The sequence below is a fragment of the Pteronotus mesoamericanus genome, unplaced genomic scaffold (assembly GCF_021234165.1).
Source record: "Pteronotus mesoamericanus isolate MK-2021 breed Mesoamerican mustached bat unplaced genomic scaffold, CSHL_Meso_final contig_164, whole genome shotgun sequence".
NCBI classification, from domain to species: domain Eukaryota; kingdom Metazoa; phylum Chordata; class Mammalia; order Chiroptera; family Mormoopidae; genus Pteronotus; species Pteronotus mesoamericanus.
This window is the reverse complement of record NW_026555065.1, coordinates 5,266,018-5,283,702: the sequence shown is the minus strand read 5'-3', so window position 1 is coordinate 5,283,702 and position 17,685 is coordinate 5,266,018. Positions and strand designations below refer to the sequence as shown.

The 17,685-nt window shown below is 35.7% G+C and overlaps 2 protein-coding genes across 3 annotated transcripts in view; one reads left to right on the top strand and one right to left on the bottom strand.

Moving 5' to 3' along the window:
• The window catches only part of USP3 (ubiquitin specific peptidase 3), a 92,025-nt gene that overhangs the window by 42,262 nt on the left and 32,078 nt on the right, over nt 1-17,685 (top strand). For both annotated transcript variants that reach the window (XM_054565308.1, XM_054565309.1), the window contains exons 4-8: nt 6,049-6,132; nt 9,894-9,975; nt 11,427-11,509; nt 12,590-12,703; nt 15,276-15,389. In XM_054565308.1, the coding sequence (XP_054421283.1) occupies nt 6,049-6,132; nt 9,894-9,975; nt 11,427-11,509; nt 12,590-12,703; nt 15,276-15,389 (477 nt within the window). The remainder of the gene's footprint in view (nt 1-6,048; nt 6,133-9,893; nt 9,976-11,426; nt 11,510-12,589; nt 12,704-15,275; nt 15,390-17,685) is intronic.
• LOC129064191 (ATP synthase subunit g, mitochondrial) lies at nt 8,322-8,771 on the bottom strand. The gene has a single exon (XM_054565310.1). The coding sequence runs from the start codon at nt 8,723-8,725 to the stop codon at nt 8,414-8,416; it is 312 nt and encodes a 103-aa protein (XP_054421285.1). The 5' UTR covers nt 8,726-8,771; the 3' UTR covers nt 8,322-8,413.

Below are 17,685 nucleotides of genomic sequence, written 5' to 3'. Positions count from 1 at the left end.
GTTTGTCTGAAGGTATTAGAAGTAAAGAAAGATAAACAATCCCCTTCCTATCTTGCCTTTTTACATCCTATTTCCTTGTCTGATATCTTAAATATGTTGCTTAATATGATTCCTAAGTATAATTTTGTCTTTAATTGACTTACATTCTCTTAATCAGTTCTTTCGTAAATGCAGAAGTGAACCTGTTTCTTGTCTGACAAGTAGTCTATTAGAAAGAAAGCTCATCTTTACTTGAAGAATTACCTAAAATCACTAAAACTTGCATTTGTGTAAATTTAATAGCCTAAAATTTGGTCATATAATGTAGGCAGTTCTTCATTTTTGTTTGTTAGATACATGAAGTCCTAGGTATATGAAGCGTTGCTGAACCCTGGACCTTCTCTCCTAGGGAAGTACTAATCAAGATATCTTGAACCCTACCCAGCTTTCTACTATCACAATTTCTCAGTGCCAATAGTATAGAAAGAAGAGGAGGAATAGAATTTTTGATATTATTTCAACTATGTTTTGGGAACCAGGTGTATTTTCATCTTACAGTATCTAACCATAGTTTATTTCAAAACAGGAAATGCATTCCAAGTTTTAGAGGACAAGTTTTTGTGGAATAACTATAATATAATAACAATAAAAATGATTTAATTAAGAAAAGACATCCTGAAAGTTATATACTTTTTAGTACTTATTCTGGCATAATCCTCTTGAAGGAAATACTAAGAATAGTGGCTTAACTTTTTTTTCAGGTATAAAAGGTAAGCATAGTTATGACCATATAATTTCAACATAGTTGTAAACCAGGAAGAGATTTTTAGAACTTGTTTATTGTAAATCCTTCTGTTTGTCTTGGGACTTTTAAATACAGTATTATTAGTGGGATAGTTTCTAGGTTGAAAGCAGTGTCGCAGTTAAAGACTAAGGCAACCTTTACATTGTTAACGTATATCCTACTCTGGATACTTACTTCCTTTTAACCTCTGGACCAGGGAGGAGGAAGAAATCAAGACAGAGGATGGGGAGCAGCTAGAGAAACTTGTGCTGTGAGGCAGCTCTTGATTACACAAGTGAAGGAAACTAACATTTCTTGATCCTCTACCACATGCCAGGCACTTTTAGAAGTTTGATCTGTGGAAGCAGGTGGTTTCCTTCTACCACCACCGTCGTCATCAAATAGATATAACTAGTATAGTCTGGTAAAATGAGGTGGTATAGAAGTTATAATCTTAGAAGTAGTGTCCTTTCAGTAAGAGAATCTGAAATTGGCGCTTGAGAAATAGGGGCAGTTGTGGAAACTTAAAATTATTTTTCAGCCAGTGAACATAAATCCTGCCAAAATAAAATTAATTTCTTATAGTTAAAATAAAGTTATATTTGTTATATCTGTATGATATTGGGTGGTATTATAGAATATTAGAGCAAACAGTGTCTAAAATACCCTTTAGACTAGCAGTGCAACAGAAATTAATACAAGTTGTATACGCAATTTTAAATTTTCTAGTAGCCACATTAAAAAAGCAAGCACAATTAGGTGAATTAATTTTAATTGTATATTTTATTTAACCCAGTTATCCAAAATATAATTAGGTCAGCTGGTGCTCAATATAAAATTTTAGAGATAGTTTGCATTTTTTATATGAGATCTTCAAAAGTCTAGTGTGTATTTTACACTTACAGCACATCTCCATTTAGATGCTAAATTTTCATTGGAAATGCTTTATCTGTATTTAGAGTCATAAAAATTGTAGTTAAAAATGTAGATTCCAAAAACTTTTATTACAATTTTTCCAGTAAATGAATAAAGTATAAAAACATATTTCTTTAATATTTGCATTTGTAGTGACAGAACTGGCTGATCTTCTTAGAACAGTTGATTTGAATGAAGCAAAAATAGATCAGTTTCAAAACTGCATTTAAGTAAACCCACTAATTCTTGTAACAACTTAGTGTTACCAACATCAGATTCAAAGGGCTATGATATAAACTGAAAATCGACTCTAAATGTGTCCGTATCAACAAAGCGTTCTTCAATTTTTCTTGTAGGTTTTGCAGCCAATTCACTTGATGATATTACAGTTAAAAATCTGCATATTCATGTTGAAAAATGTGTAACATAAAGTATGTTATGAATACTTTAAATTTTTACATAAATTCCTATACTGTACCTGTTTAGCTAAGTCACAGATAAGCTTTTTCTCTCCTTGGGTCTTTAAATCTAGCTCACTCATGTGTACTGCAATATAGACGAAAAAATGTAAATTATGCTATGATGTTTTCTCTTTGAATGTTGAATATTGGCAAGTGTTTCTTTTGTTTCAAGAAAATCTCTAATTAGAGTTAGAAATACAGTAAATCTTTATTAGACTCTCTGTGACTCAAGTAATAAACATTGGCAAAAAAACATGCAGTCATTAAATTCATTATCTTCTATTTCTTTTAGCAGTTCCATAAACTGGTGATGATTCATAGCATTTGCACATATGTACTGAACAATTTTAATAACTGCATCCATGATACAGTCTACCTCAGAGCACAAATATTTTCATTATGTTATCATGCAGTGGAACAAATATAATAAGGGAAATAATTCTAGTAAGTACAGATTTTGATCTCACATATCTTACCCATTGTCTGTCTCAATAGAAAACTTTTGCCTATCTAGCTGGAAGTAACGGATATAAAAGCTTTAAAAATAGCTACAACATGAGCTTGATTATTTCTAAGTTTGCAAATGGACGAAGACATTTCATTGTAAATTTGGAAGTCATCCGAGGCAAAACATACCCAAAGTATTAACTTGCCGGTATCTCCTGTCTTGTAAAACTCATTTACAGCTAAAACTAAAAGTACTTACAATTTTTCAAATGTTGAATTGATTGATCTTTAGTATTGTTAAAAGGTCTTATTTATTTACTGACAGTTGCTTGGTGAGTCAATGGAAGATCTTTCTTTTTGTAAATTATCCTTTTTAATCTTTTCCTCAAATTTTTGAACATAATTACCATAACTGAAATAATATTTTTTTATCTTTCCTTCTGTGATGTTTTTCTTCATCACAGAAGAATTCAAGCCATTTTATAGGTGGCAAAAATTACAAGTTCAGATCCTTCAATAATCATTAAAAAAATGTACATTTCATTCTGATATCTGCATGAATGTTTCATTCGTTGATTGTGACTAGTTTCATTATTTTTGTTGAGAGGCAACTTATTAAATTAATATACATTTGCTGAAAATGACTCGATATTGTTTATTATCGTAAAACCTTTTACATAATTGATTTATTTTACTCTGTTATAACAAATCAAGATTGCCAGTCTTTGTAAAATTTGTGACATAGTTTCTCCATTTAATTCTGCTTCATTAGTGTGCCTTCACTTGAAAGTTAAAGATTTTTCATTCTTAATTTTTAAGCTAGAAACATAATTTGCTATAGTTAAAATAGTATTTCAATTTTACTGCCAATTGTGATTTACATAAGTATCACAGTAACCCAGGCTGTCTGCATCAAGTATTCACATAAACACATTACTGTGCTGCATTGTTGCATAGAAAAGTAGTTTTAACTGAATCCTTCTGTTGACACTAACTAGATTTATGATCTGCTTATGTCCGAGTATGATACTAGGAATGACATGCACCCATCACATGCACTGCAGTACATCTTATGTGATGTAATAAAAGTGAAATATATTTTTGCCAAAACCATAAAGTTATGTTTAATGGAAAAATATTTTATACTGGTTCAGTTAAGTAAAATTTTATATTAATATAAAATAATTTGCTTAACCATCTTCCTGTTATTGGTGTTTATATTATTCAGAATGTTTTTTAGTTTTAAAATAATAGTGTCATGAATAACCTTGTACCTAAATACTGTGTTCCTAAAGAATATTTATGAAAACTGATCATATAAATTGATTCCAATTTTCTTTATATGTGGATAGAAAAAGTCTAGAAGGAAATAAAAAAAACTAACAAAAAATTTATATTAATTACAATTTGGTAAAAAAATTAAAATTCAGGTCCTAAGTTGCATTAGCCATATTAGCACAGCTCTAGAGTCTACAGCAACTTATTCACTTTAATGATAAAAGTTCAGAGAGATGAAACAGCTAGACCTAATTAAGCAAGATTAGTTGGAGCAGAGAAGGCCAAAATTAAGTCTGTATTTCAATATATGAAAACAGTTACTTTAACAAATGTAAAGTAATTTTATATCCCAGGCTGAATCCATGTCACACCAAAAAGAATTACTTTAATAAGAACAAAATCAGTGATTTAATTTAATTTGAAACTGTGACTTTAAACAAAGCAATCACTTTTTGTGTAGATTAGGGGGTTCACTTTTCAATTAGATAGTAGGGACATCCTGTCAACACATGGAGGGTGATCTAAATTTCCCATTAGACTTCATTTCCCAGGTGAACACTAACATTTGGAGTTGATTTTGTTTTGAACGAAGTATTGCTTTATCAGAAATACATGCATAAATATAAGCAAACATTAAAAAAAATGTAAGGAGGAATTAGAGTAACAATGCAATTTCCTTCTTTAGTGAATGTTGAAGGTTTGAGGAGAAACCAAGCGCCTCCAGCCCAAATTTTGACAGAGTGGACTTGACCCTCTTGATGTTTATGCTGACCTGTCTGCATCAAGTATTCACATAAACACATTACTGTGCTGCATTGTTGCATAGAAAAATAGTTTTAACTGAATCCTTCTGTTGACACTAACTAGATTGGAAGCAAAGAATTAAAATTTTCCCTTGTTTAATTCCTTTATGTATCTGTCATAAAACTGATAAAAAAAATTAGTCTCCTGCCATTACTGGTGTTTGATCATAGAGAAACAGTTGAGGATATAAAAGGTGGCTTTTTTTACTTGTGGAAATGTTAGTGTTTGATCCTGGGAAGTTGGAGAATAGATTAGAGACACTTGCTTGACAGCATGGGTAGTTAGTTAATTGGGGGAGGGGAGGGAATGTAAATTATTACATATATAATATTTTAAAGTTTCCAGAAACATTCACTTAAAATTTTACTCAAGAGTAAAAGACACAAGCCATGTTTTTGTGTGTAATGTTTTTTTAGTTGCTTTCTCCCGTTCTTTTTTAAAAGATTGGTTTCAGATATGTAACACATGGTTTTTGGATTCTGCTAGAGATGACCTAATTTTTGCTATTGCTTTGCATTCAAAGTTTTGCTTGCTCAGAATGGCAGTGTTAACTGTCATTTTTCTTTGGTAGTTACAATAAGTGGTTTTATAAAGCTTGTACGTTGTTTTTGCAAAAATTGGCCTTATCCCAGGAAAAAAAATTGAATGCTAATGTACAAGTTAAAGTTATTATGTGTGATTCCTTATAGTATTTGTTCCCTGACTTGCTGAAGTGTGCACATGAACACACGCACACACAGTGTCATTTTTAAAGAAAACCTTAAACTGCTGTCTTCAAAGCAGTTAACAGTTTCCTAAAAGATGTTGCCACTGTTTTGTACTTTTGTTTTCTAATACCTCAGAATGAAAAAATATATTTTTCTCAACCATCCAAATTCAAATTATTTTAATTAACTTGTATAGTAAATGTATAGCTTTATTTTTAGTGTTTTCATTCAACTACCCCTACAGGCTAGTTACCTTTCCCCTACTTTTCATTTAAATCTTTCCTCCCCCCCCATTTCCGCATTAATTTGAGTTGGGAAGTATCACTTTAAAGCTTTATGAATAGAATTGATGCTTGTTATTTCATTTTCCATGTATTATGCACCTCTAAAATGAATGTAATACCTGTAGCAGCTTATTTCATTTTTGAAGGAAGAATTGAGCTTTTGAATAAAAATGTGAAAAGAAGCTAGTGTTCATTGCCTACGTGGCTTTTTTCAAAAGGCTCATAAAAAACATTCCATTGTGGATTCCAAGTCCTCTTTAAACTTACCACCAACAGTAACTGCCTGCAGAGCCATGTGAGCATCTTGGCAGCAGGCAGGCCTTTTAGTGATTTCATTACTGTGGTTTCCTCAAGCTCTTTACACACATTGATGAATATTTTTCTTGCAGTTATCGCTGTGATGATTTTGTGGTTAATGACACCAAGCTGGGACTGGTACAGAAAGTCAGAGAACACTTACAGAACTTGGAAAAGTAAGTAATAGGCTTTAGGGGGAAAAGAGGATGGATTGGGATTGAGGGGTCATTCTGAATTTTTGAGTGGGATTTTTGTTTATTAGTTACTTAACTTCATCATGTTTTTAGTGTGATTGATATGTTAATAAAATAAGCTTTGAGTTTGGATATCTGAAACTGTCCCCATACTTAATGGTCATATTTCAGCATTTATTTCATTTAATATTTGTCATAAACCATATCCAAGGACTCTAAGGCCTGTTTTTTAAGTTATAACCAATCAAATTGTAAACTACACAATTTTATTTTAGGAAGAGGAATTTGAGGGGTGCAGGGAAAGTGCAGTAAACAATATGAAATCATTATACAATTACCTTTGATATTAGAAAATCCTTATCAAATTTATTATGAGGTCTTCTTGTAAGCACTAAAATTTATGCATTCTTTTTAAGGGAAATTAGGTTTAATTATATTGTTGTCTACTTTGCATTTATGTGATAGCACAAGATCCTAGTTTCTTCTTTCCCTGAAATTACAAGAAGCTATGAAATGCTTTGTTATCAAAGAAATTAAAGTACTTATTTGAATAGAATTTTCTTGCTGTAGCCAGTAGGCCATGCAGAGAAAACTCAACCCAAAATTCAGGCAGTTAAACAGAAACACAAATAGCAGTGCCTTTGAAGCTGCTGTGCATGGAAGCACAGCCCTGGAATGACTGCTCACTCAAGTAAAATTTGTGTAAATCATCCTCAATCACCAGGTGCTATCTAATTTATTTGACAGTTGATGTACAAAAGGTATCGTGAGAATATGCCATAAGCAAACTTAAATGTAAAGCCAATAGGATATTTTAAAATTGTATATTGATATGAAATAACCTAGGTGCTTCAAGGGAAACACCACATAGCTTTGGTTAACCAAAATCTGTATATATGTCTCTTTGGCTAAGTAGATTATAATGCTGAAAGGGAAGAAGAATTGATTTTTTTTTTTAAATCTAAAAATAACTAAAATACTTTGGGTTTAAGTACTTTTTGGCTTGTCATTTTTTTTGTGGCTTTTTTCCTTTTCAAAGCACTTTTCTTCCCTTTTAATTTGAACAAAGCAGCCAGAGCCTTATCTAAGATAGATACACAGATCCAGAACATTTAATTTTGTCTGAAACTGTCACAATTAACTATAAAGTAGGAGATTCCTCCAGGAATTTATGTAATATCCCTTTTTGGTGTGGTGATGTCATTGTAAAGGCCTTAGTATGTTGGTTCTTGCTTATAGAAGTAAGTAGGTACCAGAATATTTTTTTCTCTGAGAAAAAACTACTATCTAATCCCAAATAAATTCATCAGAACTCAGTCAAAGGGAAACGAGGACAACATTCAAGAACCTACATGCATTTATGTAGTTATCAAATTTTTTATTTCCATTAACCCACTTTATCAGGTAAAAGATGTTACAGACCACCTTGTCTACATTTCTACTTGGCCCTACTGAAAAATTGACCTTGCGATCCTTTTCCTATGTTGAAAAACGTTATCTAAGTTCATTTTTATGTTTTTCAAACAGGCTTTAAGTTATAATGAAAGCTACAGTTTAAAAACTATGATTACGTGTATGTTTTACTTAACTTTTAGACTTTTCTGCATATTCGCTAGAGCAGCACTGTGCAGTAGAACTTTCTGAAGGGAAGGAGATGTCCTATAATCTGCACTGTCCAACATGGTAGCCACTAGCCGCATATGGCTGTGGAGCACTTGAAAGTGCCCAGCGTGACTGAAGAACTGAATTTTACATTTTATTTAGTTTTAATTTATGTAATATATATGTAGCCACACGTAGTGAGTGGCTATCATATTAGATGGTATGAATCTAGAGGATTCTTCCATTCTGAGACTCAGAGATGGTAAAATTTTAATTACTTCTATTTTAAAAAACTAAATGCTTTATGTAGGTTAAAACTAAAAGTTAACTATTAGGCACTGTCACTAAGTAGTATATATACTCCACTTGTGTTTCAACTTTGCATACAGAATTCGTGACGGAATAACTTAACACTGTAGTTTTACCTTGCAGTCGATGATACATGGAGGGACTTACACACAATTCTGAAGATCTATTTCCTATGAGTAGTTTTAGATTTAGAGCAACTGACTGTTAGTAGATCTGATGCTCCAAAGACATAGTTCATCTGGAAATTCTGAAATACTTTTTTTTTTTTAAATTCAAATACCATTCTGATTATTCATGGTCCAAGAACATTCAAATAATAAACCAAAAAGAAACAGATGTTAAAGATTGGTCTTCAAACATTATAGCCAATGATGCCACGCTTGCCTATGATCTCGCCGACGTAAAACCACATCCACACCTCAGTGGCCACCAAACCATTCAGCAGAGCTTCCTTAACTGTGAGCTGTTTGAAGCTACCAGTTTGAGCACTATTGACTATTTTTTTCAACCTCTGAATAGCTGTTGGGATCTCAGCAGGGGTTGGAGGAATCAGCTCAACCTTGGCATACTGCCAAAATGTGGCCAGTCGAGGTTTAGAGTAAGTCACAGCAGCATTTACCAGCACTGGGGCCTTCTCTGCGAGGTTACGGACAAATTGGGCCATGGTTGCAGTATGGAAGTTCTGTGGCACTACCGGCCAGCTGAATGTCACCCCCTCATCTGGAAATTCTGGAAAGAGAAATAATTTTGTATTTACATTGGATTAGACTAGTATTTTTATTTATTTTTATTATTATTATTTTTTATCCTCACCTGAGGACATGCTCATTAACTTTAAAGAGATGGGAAGGGAGGGAAAAAGAAAGGGAGAGGAACATAGATGTGAGAGAGAAACATTGATTGGTTGCCTTTTGTACATTCCCTGACAGGAGACTAAACCCGCAGCCAAGGCATGTGCCCTGACTGGGAATCGAACCCATACTCTTTCGGTTCACAGGATGATGTTCCAACTAACTGAGCCATACTGTCCAGGACATGGATTAGCCTAGTACTTTTAGAGGATTGGAAAGAATTGGCAAACTTAAAAGTCTGTGTTGTTTAATGATAATTTTACCTCCTTAAGCTTAGTTGTCCTGATATGTAATAATTCAAAGTGATCCTTTGAAGATAAGAATTAGTTTCTGATAAATTTTAAGCAAAATATCTCTTTCATCAAGAAAATATTAAATAATTTTAATTCAGAATTTTTGTACTAAGTAGGATTTGTTTTAGAATATTCTCTGTAGCTTAGCCAGATCAAATTAATTTATATATGCCTATAATTTATCATTTCACAAACTCAGATTATATATAACCTATTATGACAAATAAAACATGATACCTTTATCAAAATTAAGAAAGAAGTAGCACAGTATTTGAGACAGTGGTAAGTCTCAGAATATTCTGTCATGTCAGACCAGGGTTTTCCTTTTGTTATGAGGAATGGGTGTTCTCATTTATGAAGCTTCACCACTGAGTAGGCAGGTGGAATGGGGGTAGGGAGGATTGTCTCACAGGCTTATCTACCTGGCTAATTTTTCTTGGAAGGGCCCATGGTGGTGGCTTCCAGTCACACCATGCTGAAGGAGCAGTGGCGATTTTCAAGGGACATGGGACTCAGTTACTTTGATACTTGTGGGCCAGCATGGGCCTTAGAGGTCATTTCCTAGCCTGTTAGACAGCAGGGCCCCATACCCTAGACACTTAGAACAGCCAAGTTTATTCTAAAACCTGCTGTGTAGTCTGTTTGTATTCATGTCTTTTTGACTGTCTTTCTGTTTGTGTTTTAATAGCTCAGCTTTCACAGCTGACAGGCATAGGAAAAGAAAACTTTTGGAAAATTCATCACTTAACAGCAAGTTATTAAAAGTAAATGTAAGTAAAATTTATTCAAATACAAGAATTGGCTGAGATCTAGTCACTCATTTATTACAACTTAATGTTGCTCCTTATAAACTTTTATAAATGTATGCCTTGGATTTTTAATATTTTACAAAATGTTTGCCACTTGTACTAATGATTCTTTTGTTTTAAATCCTCATCTGAGGATATATATTTATTGATTTTTGAGAGAAAGGAAGGAAAAGAGAGAGACAAAAAGGGAAACATCTATTGGTTGCATGTGTGTGTGTGTGTGTGTCCCCCTCCCTCGCCCTGCTCTCTGGGCCCTGACCAGGGGTCAAATCCACAGCCTTTTGGTGTTTGGGATGATACTCCAACCAACCGATCCACCAAACCGGGGCATAGTAATGATGTGGCTGAATACCCCGGTGAGTCCATCTGCCAGTGCCTTTATTCTTTCAGGATCATTACTGTACTTCTCTGCCTTGGCAAGCACTTATTCTTAATGCCTACTCGTGTACCATATTATGACGTTTCTGTGGGATCCAAAGATCCTTGCTTTCTGTTAAAGGACCCTAAGCGCAAAATCTATGGGTCTGAAGTATTCGTATTTTATTTCTTAGGACTTCTTTGTAATACAACTCTGCCAGGAGAGAATATGCTTTCTCATTTTGGTAACCATCTGTTGTTACTGGATGTATGAGCCATTAATGGATTAGCAAAATTTAAAAATCATGAAATAATAATTTTGCCCTGTATCTGCAATAGCTACCTCTCTGCTCTTATGCTGGCTATGTATAGACACACTCTTAATTAAAGTGTTACTATTTTGTGGAAGAAAGAGATAAAGTGCTCTCTGGCCAACTGACTTATGGGCAGGGATTCTTTGAATTGGATTGGTAGATTCACTTCCAATCCAGTTCAGGGGTAGTATTCAGATGTCATAGTGCATTTGTAGAGCTAATCAGAAAACCAAGCCTTAGTTTAAGGGAAGTTCAGGTAGTTAAAGATTGATATTCCATTGCTATAAAAACATGTATTGGTCATTTATGCACAGCTTAGAATTAAAAGTTTGGGGACAGAAATACTTGGGGTGTATAAGTTCTTTTTTTTTTTTTTTTTTTTTAGTTTGTAGTAGTTTTAATAGAATCTTACAAAGGCATTAAGTCTTAATCTTTATTTCTTTTAAGGATCTTCCTGGTTTTTGCATTATATCCCGCATGGTACTTATAGTGCTGATTTCCTCATATACTTCCATACAGTACTGCCATTTAGAAGAAACTCAGAATCAGAAACAACCTTCTAAACATATCTAGACACTAATACAGGGAATATAAACAGAGTTTGGGTTGGACAAAAAAGGACAAATTCCAAGTTGGCTTGATTCTAGAGTTTCAAATACTATAGGCTTTTGCTTTGCTTTGATGGTTGAAACAGTCAGCCTCCTCTCTGCACTGCTGATGGCCTCTTGTCTCATTTTATAGGGAAGCACCACGGCCATTTGTGCCACAGGCCTTCGGAATTTGGGGAACACGTGTTTTATGAATGCCATCCTTCAGTCACTCAGGTAATGTGATGGTCAGAGCTTACGTATCTGATGTTAGGTCCTAGTGGAGTGGTTCAGGGCAAAGGCCATGGGCGCAGATCCTCTGACTCTAGTCACCTGGCGGGGCCAGGTTACCTCAGTGTTGTTGGGATGGTTGAATAATGTAATTTATTTCCTATTGCTTCTTGAATAGGCTAGAGCAGAGGCCAGCAAACTTTTTTCTGTAAAAGGCCAGATTAAATATTTTTAATCTTTGCATGCCACATACAGTCTCATATATTCTCCCCTCTGTGCACCCACCCATTTTAAACAGTTGTTTAAAATGTAAGAGTTCACTGGCCCAGGGCCAGACATGGTATATGGGCTGTAGTGTTCAGACTCCTGGGCTACAGGGAACCTTGATCAGAAAACTTACTTGAATCATTAGTGAGTCTTAGGTGTGGTCATAAGATCAGATGTTTAGAAGATCCTCAGAATGTAAGACAAGCAGTAAATATAAAAAGACCAAGAAGGCTGACCTGGGTTGTATTGAATAAATTATTTTGAAAGTTGTATACTTTTAGATTTTAATGAGCCATCAAAAAAAGTCAAAATAAATTAACTTCCTAAGGCCACCTTTGCTAATAAGGAGCAGAAGCCGTATTTGGTCTCTCCTGTTAGCCTAACCAGTTAGCTCAAGGAAGAAATTTTAGTTATTACTGAATTCTCCTTGTTACTTTGTGTATCTAAACAATATGTTTGGTTTCATGGTTTGTTTTTATTTGAGGAAACTGTTGACCAACTGGAAGCAAGCACCCTGAGAAGGAAGAAATGGTGACAGCCTGTAGATGGGGCGGGGGGAGGTTGAAGATTGAGGATTTTATGAACAAAGATTCTGCTTTAAGATGACTTTCTACAAAGTCATCTACAATATTTATACTGTTTGCTTGGAATAAACGAGAAAACATTCAAAAAACTTAGTGCAAGAGACTAGGTTGAGTACAATTTAAATGAAAAATTGAAAGATCACATTTTCAAAATCCACATGTACATTTCATAGAACTTTCTTTATAGGCCTAGTACATTAAAAAAGTTTTTTTCCTTTCCTTCCTTTTTAAATAGTAACATTGAACAGTTTTGCTGTTATTTCAAAGAACTGCCCGCCGTGGAGTTAAGGAATGGGAAGACGGCAGGAAGGCGAACATACCACACCAGGAGCCAAGGGGATAACAACGTGTGAGTTCCAAGAATATGTCCTTTCTGGCTTTGAGCTACAAACCAAATTGACTCTTAATCGGTGATTTCCATTGCATATGTGAGTTCATAGGCACATATGTTTTTAAAAACCCCTCTTCTAAAAATTGTGTTTAAGTCTCTAGCTGGTAATCTTAATAATTGTTAGAATTCTTTTATTTGTATTTACCTAAAAGGCAGCATAAAGTTGGCAACTCTACTTACTAAGTCTTTGTGAATTTGGACATTCCAAAATTGACATCTATATTTGAAATACAGTTCTAGGTTTAGACCAGGATGAATATCATTAATCGGTGAATTGATTTGTCTGATAGTGTTAGTTAGGTAAACTTGTCTTGGATGATAAAATTAATTTGTAGTCATCAACACAGTCAATTTTTCATGGATGTGAAGTGGGAAAAAATTGACAAGTGATTATTGAGAACCAATGTGTATTCAGTGTAGACATGCGCTATTTGGGATTTAGAAGATACGCCTTATTGGGATTGTAAGGGGCACATTTTTTCATATCTTACCATCACAGAAATAGAGCTATGACTTACAATCTGCATATGTTTTAATGCAGTGTTTCCCCTGCCTGTCCTTCCTCACACCCACAACCCCCATCCCAACACATCCCCAAAAGCCGTCTTATAATCTGGCACCGTTCTGTCTAGGTGCCTGAGGGAGAGTAGGATAGGACATGTTAGAGCAGTGCACACTGTGTTTAGAGCCAAAACATGGAGGAACTTCAAAGCCTGGCATTGGAGCAGGGATGGAATGACACCACTAGTAGTGGTGTTTTAAGAGTTCACTTCGGTAACAGCATGTAAGAGGGACTGGAAAATACCTGTATTCAGGGTGTTCAGGGAGGCTTCACACTCTATAGTAATTTGTTTGAGGGGGATAGCGGTGAAATGAAGAGGAAAAAATACATGTGCACAAAACTTAAGGGAAGAATGAGTAGTACTTGATTCATTAATGTCATTTAGGGTTTAGTGGCAAACCATAGAAATTGCTTCTGGCTGTCTTAGGCAGAAAAGAAATTCATTGAAGGCTTAATTGGGGCGCCTGCCATTACTGGGTAGAAAATCAGGTCTGATGTCTGAGCATCCAGAACCAAAGCCACAGTCACCCCTCTGATCTTTCCCATGAAGACCTCACTGCTTCTGCCACCCAGTGCAACAGCAGAGCTCCTACCGCTGGCACTGCTGGAGCTGCTGCTGGTGGACGCTCTTAGTGCTGCCCCGGCGCTCCATGTGGTGCCCTGTCCACCACGGAGGGTCCGGCGCTGTTCCAGCTTCTTTGCTTCACTAACACCGGCTTCGAATAAGCAGAACCCAGGCCATGTACCTGAGTCCTGGCTACAGGGCTCAGGGTGGAGGGATGGGCCTTTCCCCCTTCAAAGCGGGAGGAACACTCTGGCTCTCACCAATATCTTTAAGGTGGAGAATTGCTCAAACACAAGATCAGGTGCTAAAAGTAAAAAATAGGCTTTGTATCCCAGGGACCTACTGGATAACAGGGGTCGAGAAAGAGATATTGAGATTCCCTGAGATATCAATTAGGTATCCATGAGTATGGCAGTTGTATCGGCAGATATAGTCATTGAAGTTAAGGAGGTTTATCAGTTCAGCTACATGCATAGATAACTAAAATTAACAGTGACTTAAACATCCATGCAGAAGCTGGAGGTTCTCCATCCAGGACTGTTTCACACAGTCATCAGGCTCCCCCTAGCTCCTTGTTCCACCAGCCCTGGTGTGGGGCTGTCAGCCACAGAGTCCAGGATGGTGCTGGAGTGTGACCATTTCATCCTTATTGCAGCCAGAAAGGAAGAAGGAAGAGGTTAATAAGGACTATTTCTCTTTAAGGAAATTTCTCAGAAGTTGAACACACTCAGAGTTTTTTGTTCTAGGAGTTCATGTTCCAAGAAAATGAATGGAGGTTCTACTCCTATGGAGGAGAGGAGAATGGATATTGGGGGACAGTAGGGCGCAGGTTCAGCACACGCTGAGTTTGAAGTAACGGGAGGACACCCCGTGGAAAATTCCTGTTGGAAGCTGGAGAAACCGGAATAAAAGTAGCCATTAGAGAACGTGGCTTTTAGGTTTGGATTTTTGAGAGCCATTGGCAAAGAGCGGTGTGTTGAAGCTTTGTGGTCAGGTGAAGTCTCTGAGGCACAGACGAGCTGCTGGTCACACGCTGAGGTGTGGGAAATGCTCCTAGTGTGGGGCACGAGGGAGCATGCTGGGGACGAGGAAAGAGGTTCTGTTAATTATGTTTTAAAAATGTATATTCTTAAGTAATTTGGTTTATAACTTAACCGTTGCTCTATTGTACAAGTGTGGCAGTACTTAGGAAAAACCTGGTCAAAAAGCAGGTTTTGTCAGTGATTACCGCTATTTACGTGGGTTTTTGAGATGCTCTTACTTAACCGTCAGACTTAGCTCAGAAGAGACGACCCTTTTTATGTTTTCATATTTTTTTATTATGAATTTTAGACAGTTGGACATTATGCATTGAAATAACAGCCTCTCATTAATGCTGACAGCATCATCCCTTCTTTTTCCAGGTCTTTGGTGGAGGAGTTCAGAAAGACACTCTGCGCTCTATGGCAAGGCAGCCAAGCTGCCTTTAGCCCAGAGTCCTTATTTTACGTTGTTTGGAAGATTATGCCGAATTTTAGGTAAGTATTATTTAATGAAAGATACGTAAAACATTAATATTAGTCTTCACTGAAACAATTTCTAGTGAAGTGGTAGTGTTCTAAATAGTAAAGCCTGGCTTCGTTTTATTTTGTTTTTTAAAGGAGAACAAAAGTTGGATATATTTGACTAGAAAAATGTTTAAATTATAGATGTTAGAAATATCTTTAACAAAGGGCAAGGTATTTTGTTGTGATAAAAACAAAGCCCTTATAATTTAATGTGCTCTAGGGAAAATACTAGACAAAATTTCCTTTATTCTTTCAAAATCTTATAAAGAATAATTAGTCATGCACTATCTTGTTATTTCAGCTAAAACAATCCAAACATAATCAGTAGAATTCCATGGTATTATATTCACTGTTCTGCTCTGGGTTCTGAAGGTCTTAGGACACTGTAGTCACTGTGTTTTCTGTGCTCGCTGTCTAGCCTCATGCTGAGCCGGGGAACAGCCCTGTTGTCAGAGGAGCCTGTCTCCTCCCCTCGGTTAGTCAGCCTTGCAGGGATTTGGGTCATAGCAGATAGGGGGCACTGCAGGTGTTTGACAGCAGCCATGGCCACCTTCTGTTGATTTTACCCTTTGAAGCAAGTCATGGTTCTTACTAGTTATGATTTTTGCACCTTATGTACATCATTCTTCTTCTTCTTTATTTTTTTCCCCCAGCAAAACCAGCATGCTGTAGTAAAACCTGGCATATTATTGCCTAATGGTGGTTTAGATATGTTGCTAATATAGAGAAATGTTCACAATGTAACTTCAGAGCTGCAAGTTGTTGTGATTGACTGTTGTTGCCCCTGATCTTTGATTGGAAGGAAACTTCTTTTGTATATATCATACCATTTAAATCTCCTCCTAGGAGAAACTAATTTTGTAAGGATTTTAGTATTTCTTGACTCTAAGTAGGAAAGATGGAAAGATGGAAAGTAAGAAATGACTGTTAAGTTACTACTAATCAGATTTGGACTTAATATAAAATAACATAATCACCTAATTAGACTCTTAATAGCGACTCAATCTTTGTGTTTCATTGTATATGAATAGTTTCCATTTATTGCCTACTATGTGCCTAGCACTTTAGGTCTTTTATCTGATCTTCATTAAAAAACAGAACAAAGTTCCTCTCAAGGGAGGAAGCATTAGCCCCATTTTAAAGAAGACAAAAATGAGACCGGGGAGCAACTTGTTCAATCTTATACATCTAATAGGTGTTAGGACCAGAATGAGAACCCTGGTGTTTGCAGGGTTCGTTAATGGTAGATCTTTTACCAGTAATTTGTCCACATGCCTGAATGAGGCCCACCAACTTCATACTGTTTTGCTTTGTCCCCGTGATGACTCAGGTCCCTCATTCTTAATTGGGACTTTAGAAACATTGTGAAACTTTTATTCAGTAGAATTCTACTTTTCCTCAAAATCTGCTCACCTCTCTGTCCTTTATATTTTCTGTAGCCCAACTAAGAGCATGACTTAGTTTTTAGCTGCTTAATTTTACATATTCTAATATTCCTACTGATGAAGGGCAAAAACTTTTGGAAAAGGTAACCAGGTTGAGGAATTTGGCATGGTATTTTCAGAGGATTCCTAATACACATGAACTCTTAGATTTCCTTAATAACAGATGAGAATAAGATGCCTTCCCTTAGTCCTGTGATAATTAGGATTGTTCCCCATTTTCATGAATATAGAAACCATCAAAGATATATTTCTTTTCACTCAAACCAAAAGACAAGGTACCCATCAGGGAAGCAGTTCCTGAAGTTTGACCTTTCCAACATACATACAGTAGTTTCTCCTTATCTGTGGTTCATTCTCTGTGGTTTCAGTTATTTGTAGTTAACCATGGTCTGAAAATATTAAATGGAAAATTTCAAAAATAAACAATTCTTAAGTTTTAAATTGCCTACCATTCTGATAAGTATAATGAAATCTCACCCCATCTCGCTCTTTCTTGCTCAGGACGTGAATCATCCCCTTTGTCCAGCACGTCTACGATCTGTGTGCTCCCTCCATTGTTAGGCACTTAGTAGCCCTCTTGGTTATCAGATCCACTGTCATGGTATCACAGTGCTTATGTTCAAGGAACCCTTACTTTACTTACAAATGTCTCATTCTCATAACTTTTATTACAGTATGTTGTCAAAATTGTTGTGTTATTGTTAATTTCTTATTGTGTCTAGTCTATAAATGAAATTTTATCATAGGTATGTATGTATAGGAAAAAGCATAGCATATGTGCGGTTCAATACTTATCCTTGGTTTCCGACATCCACCGCAGG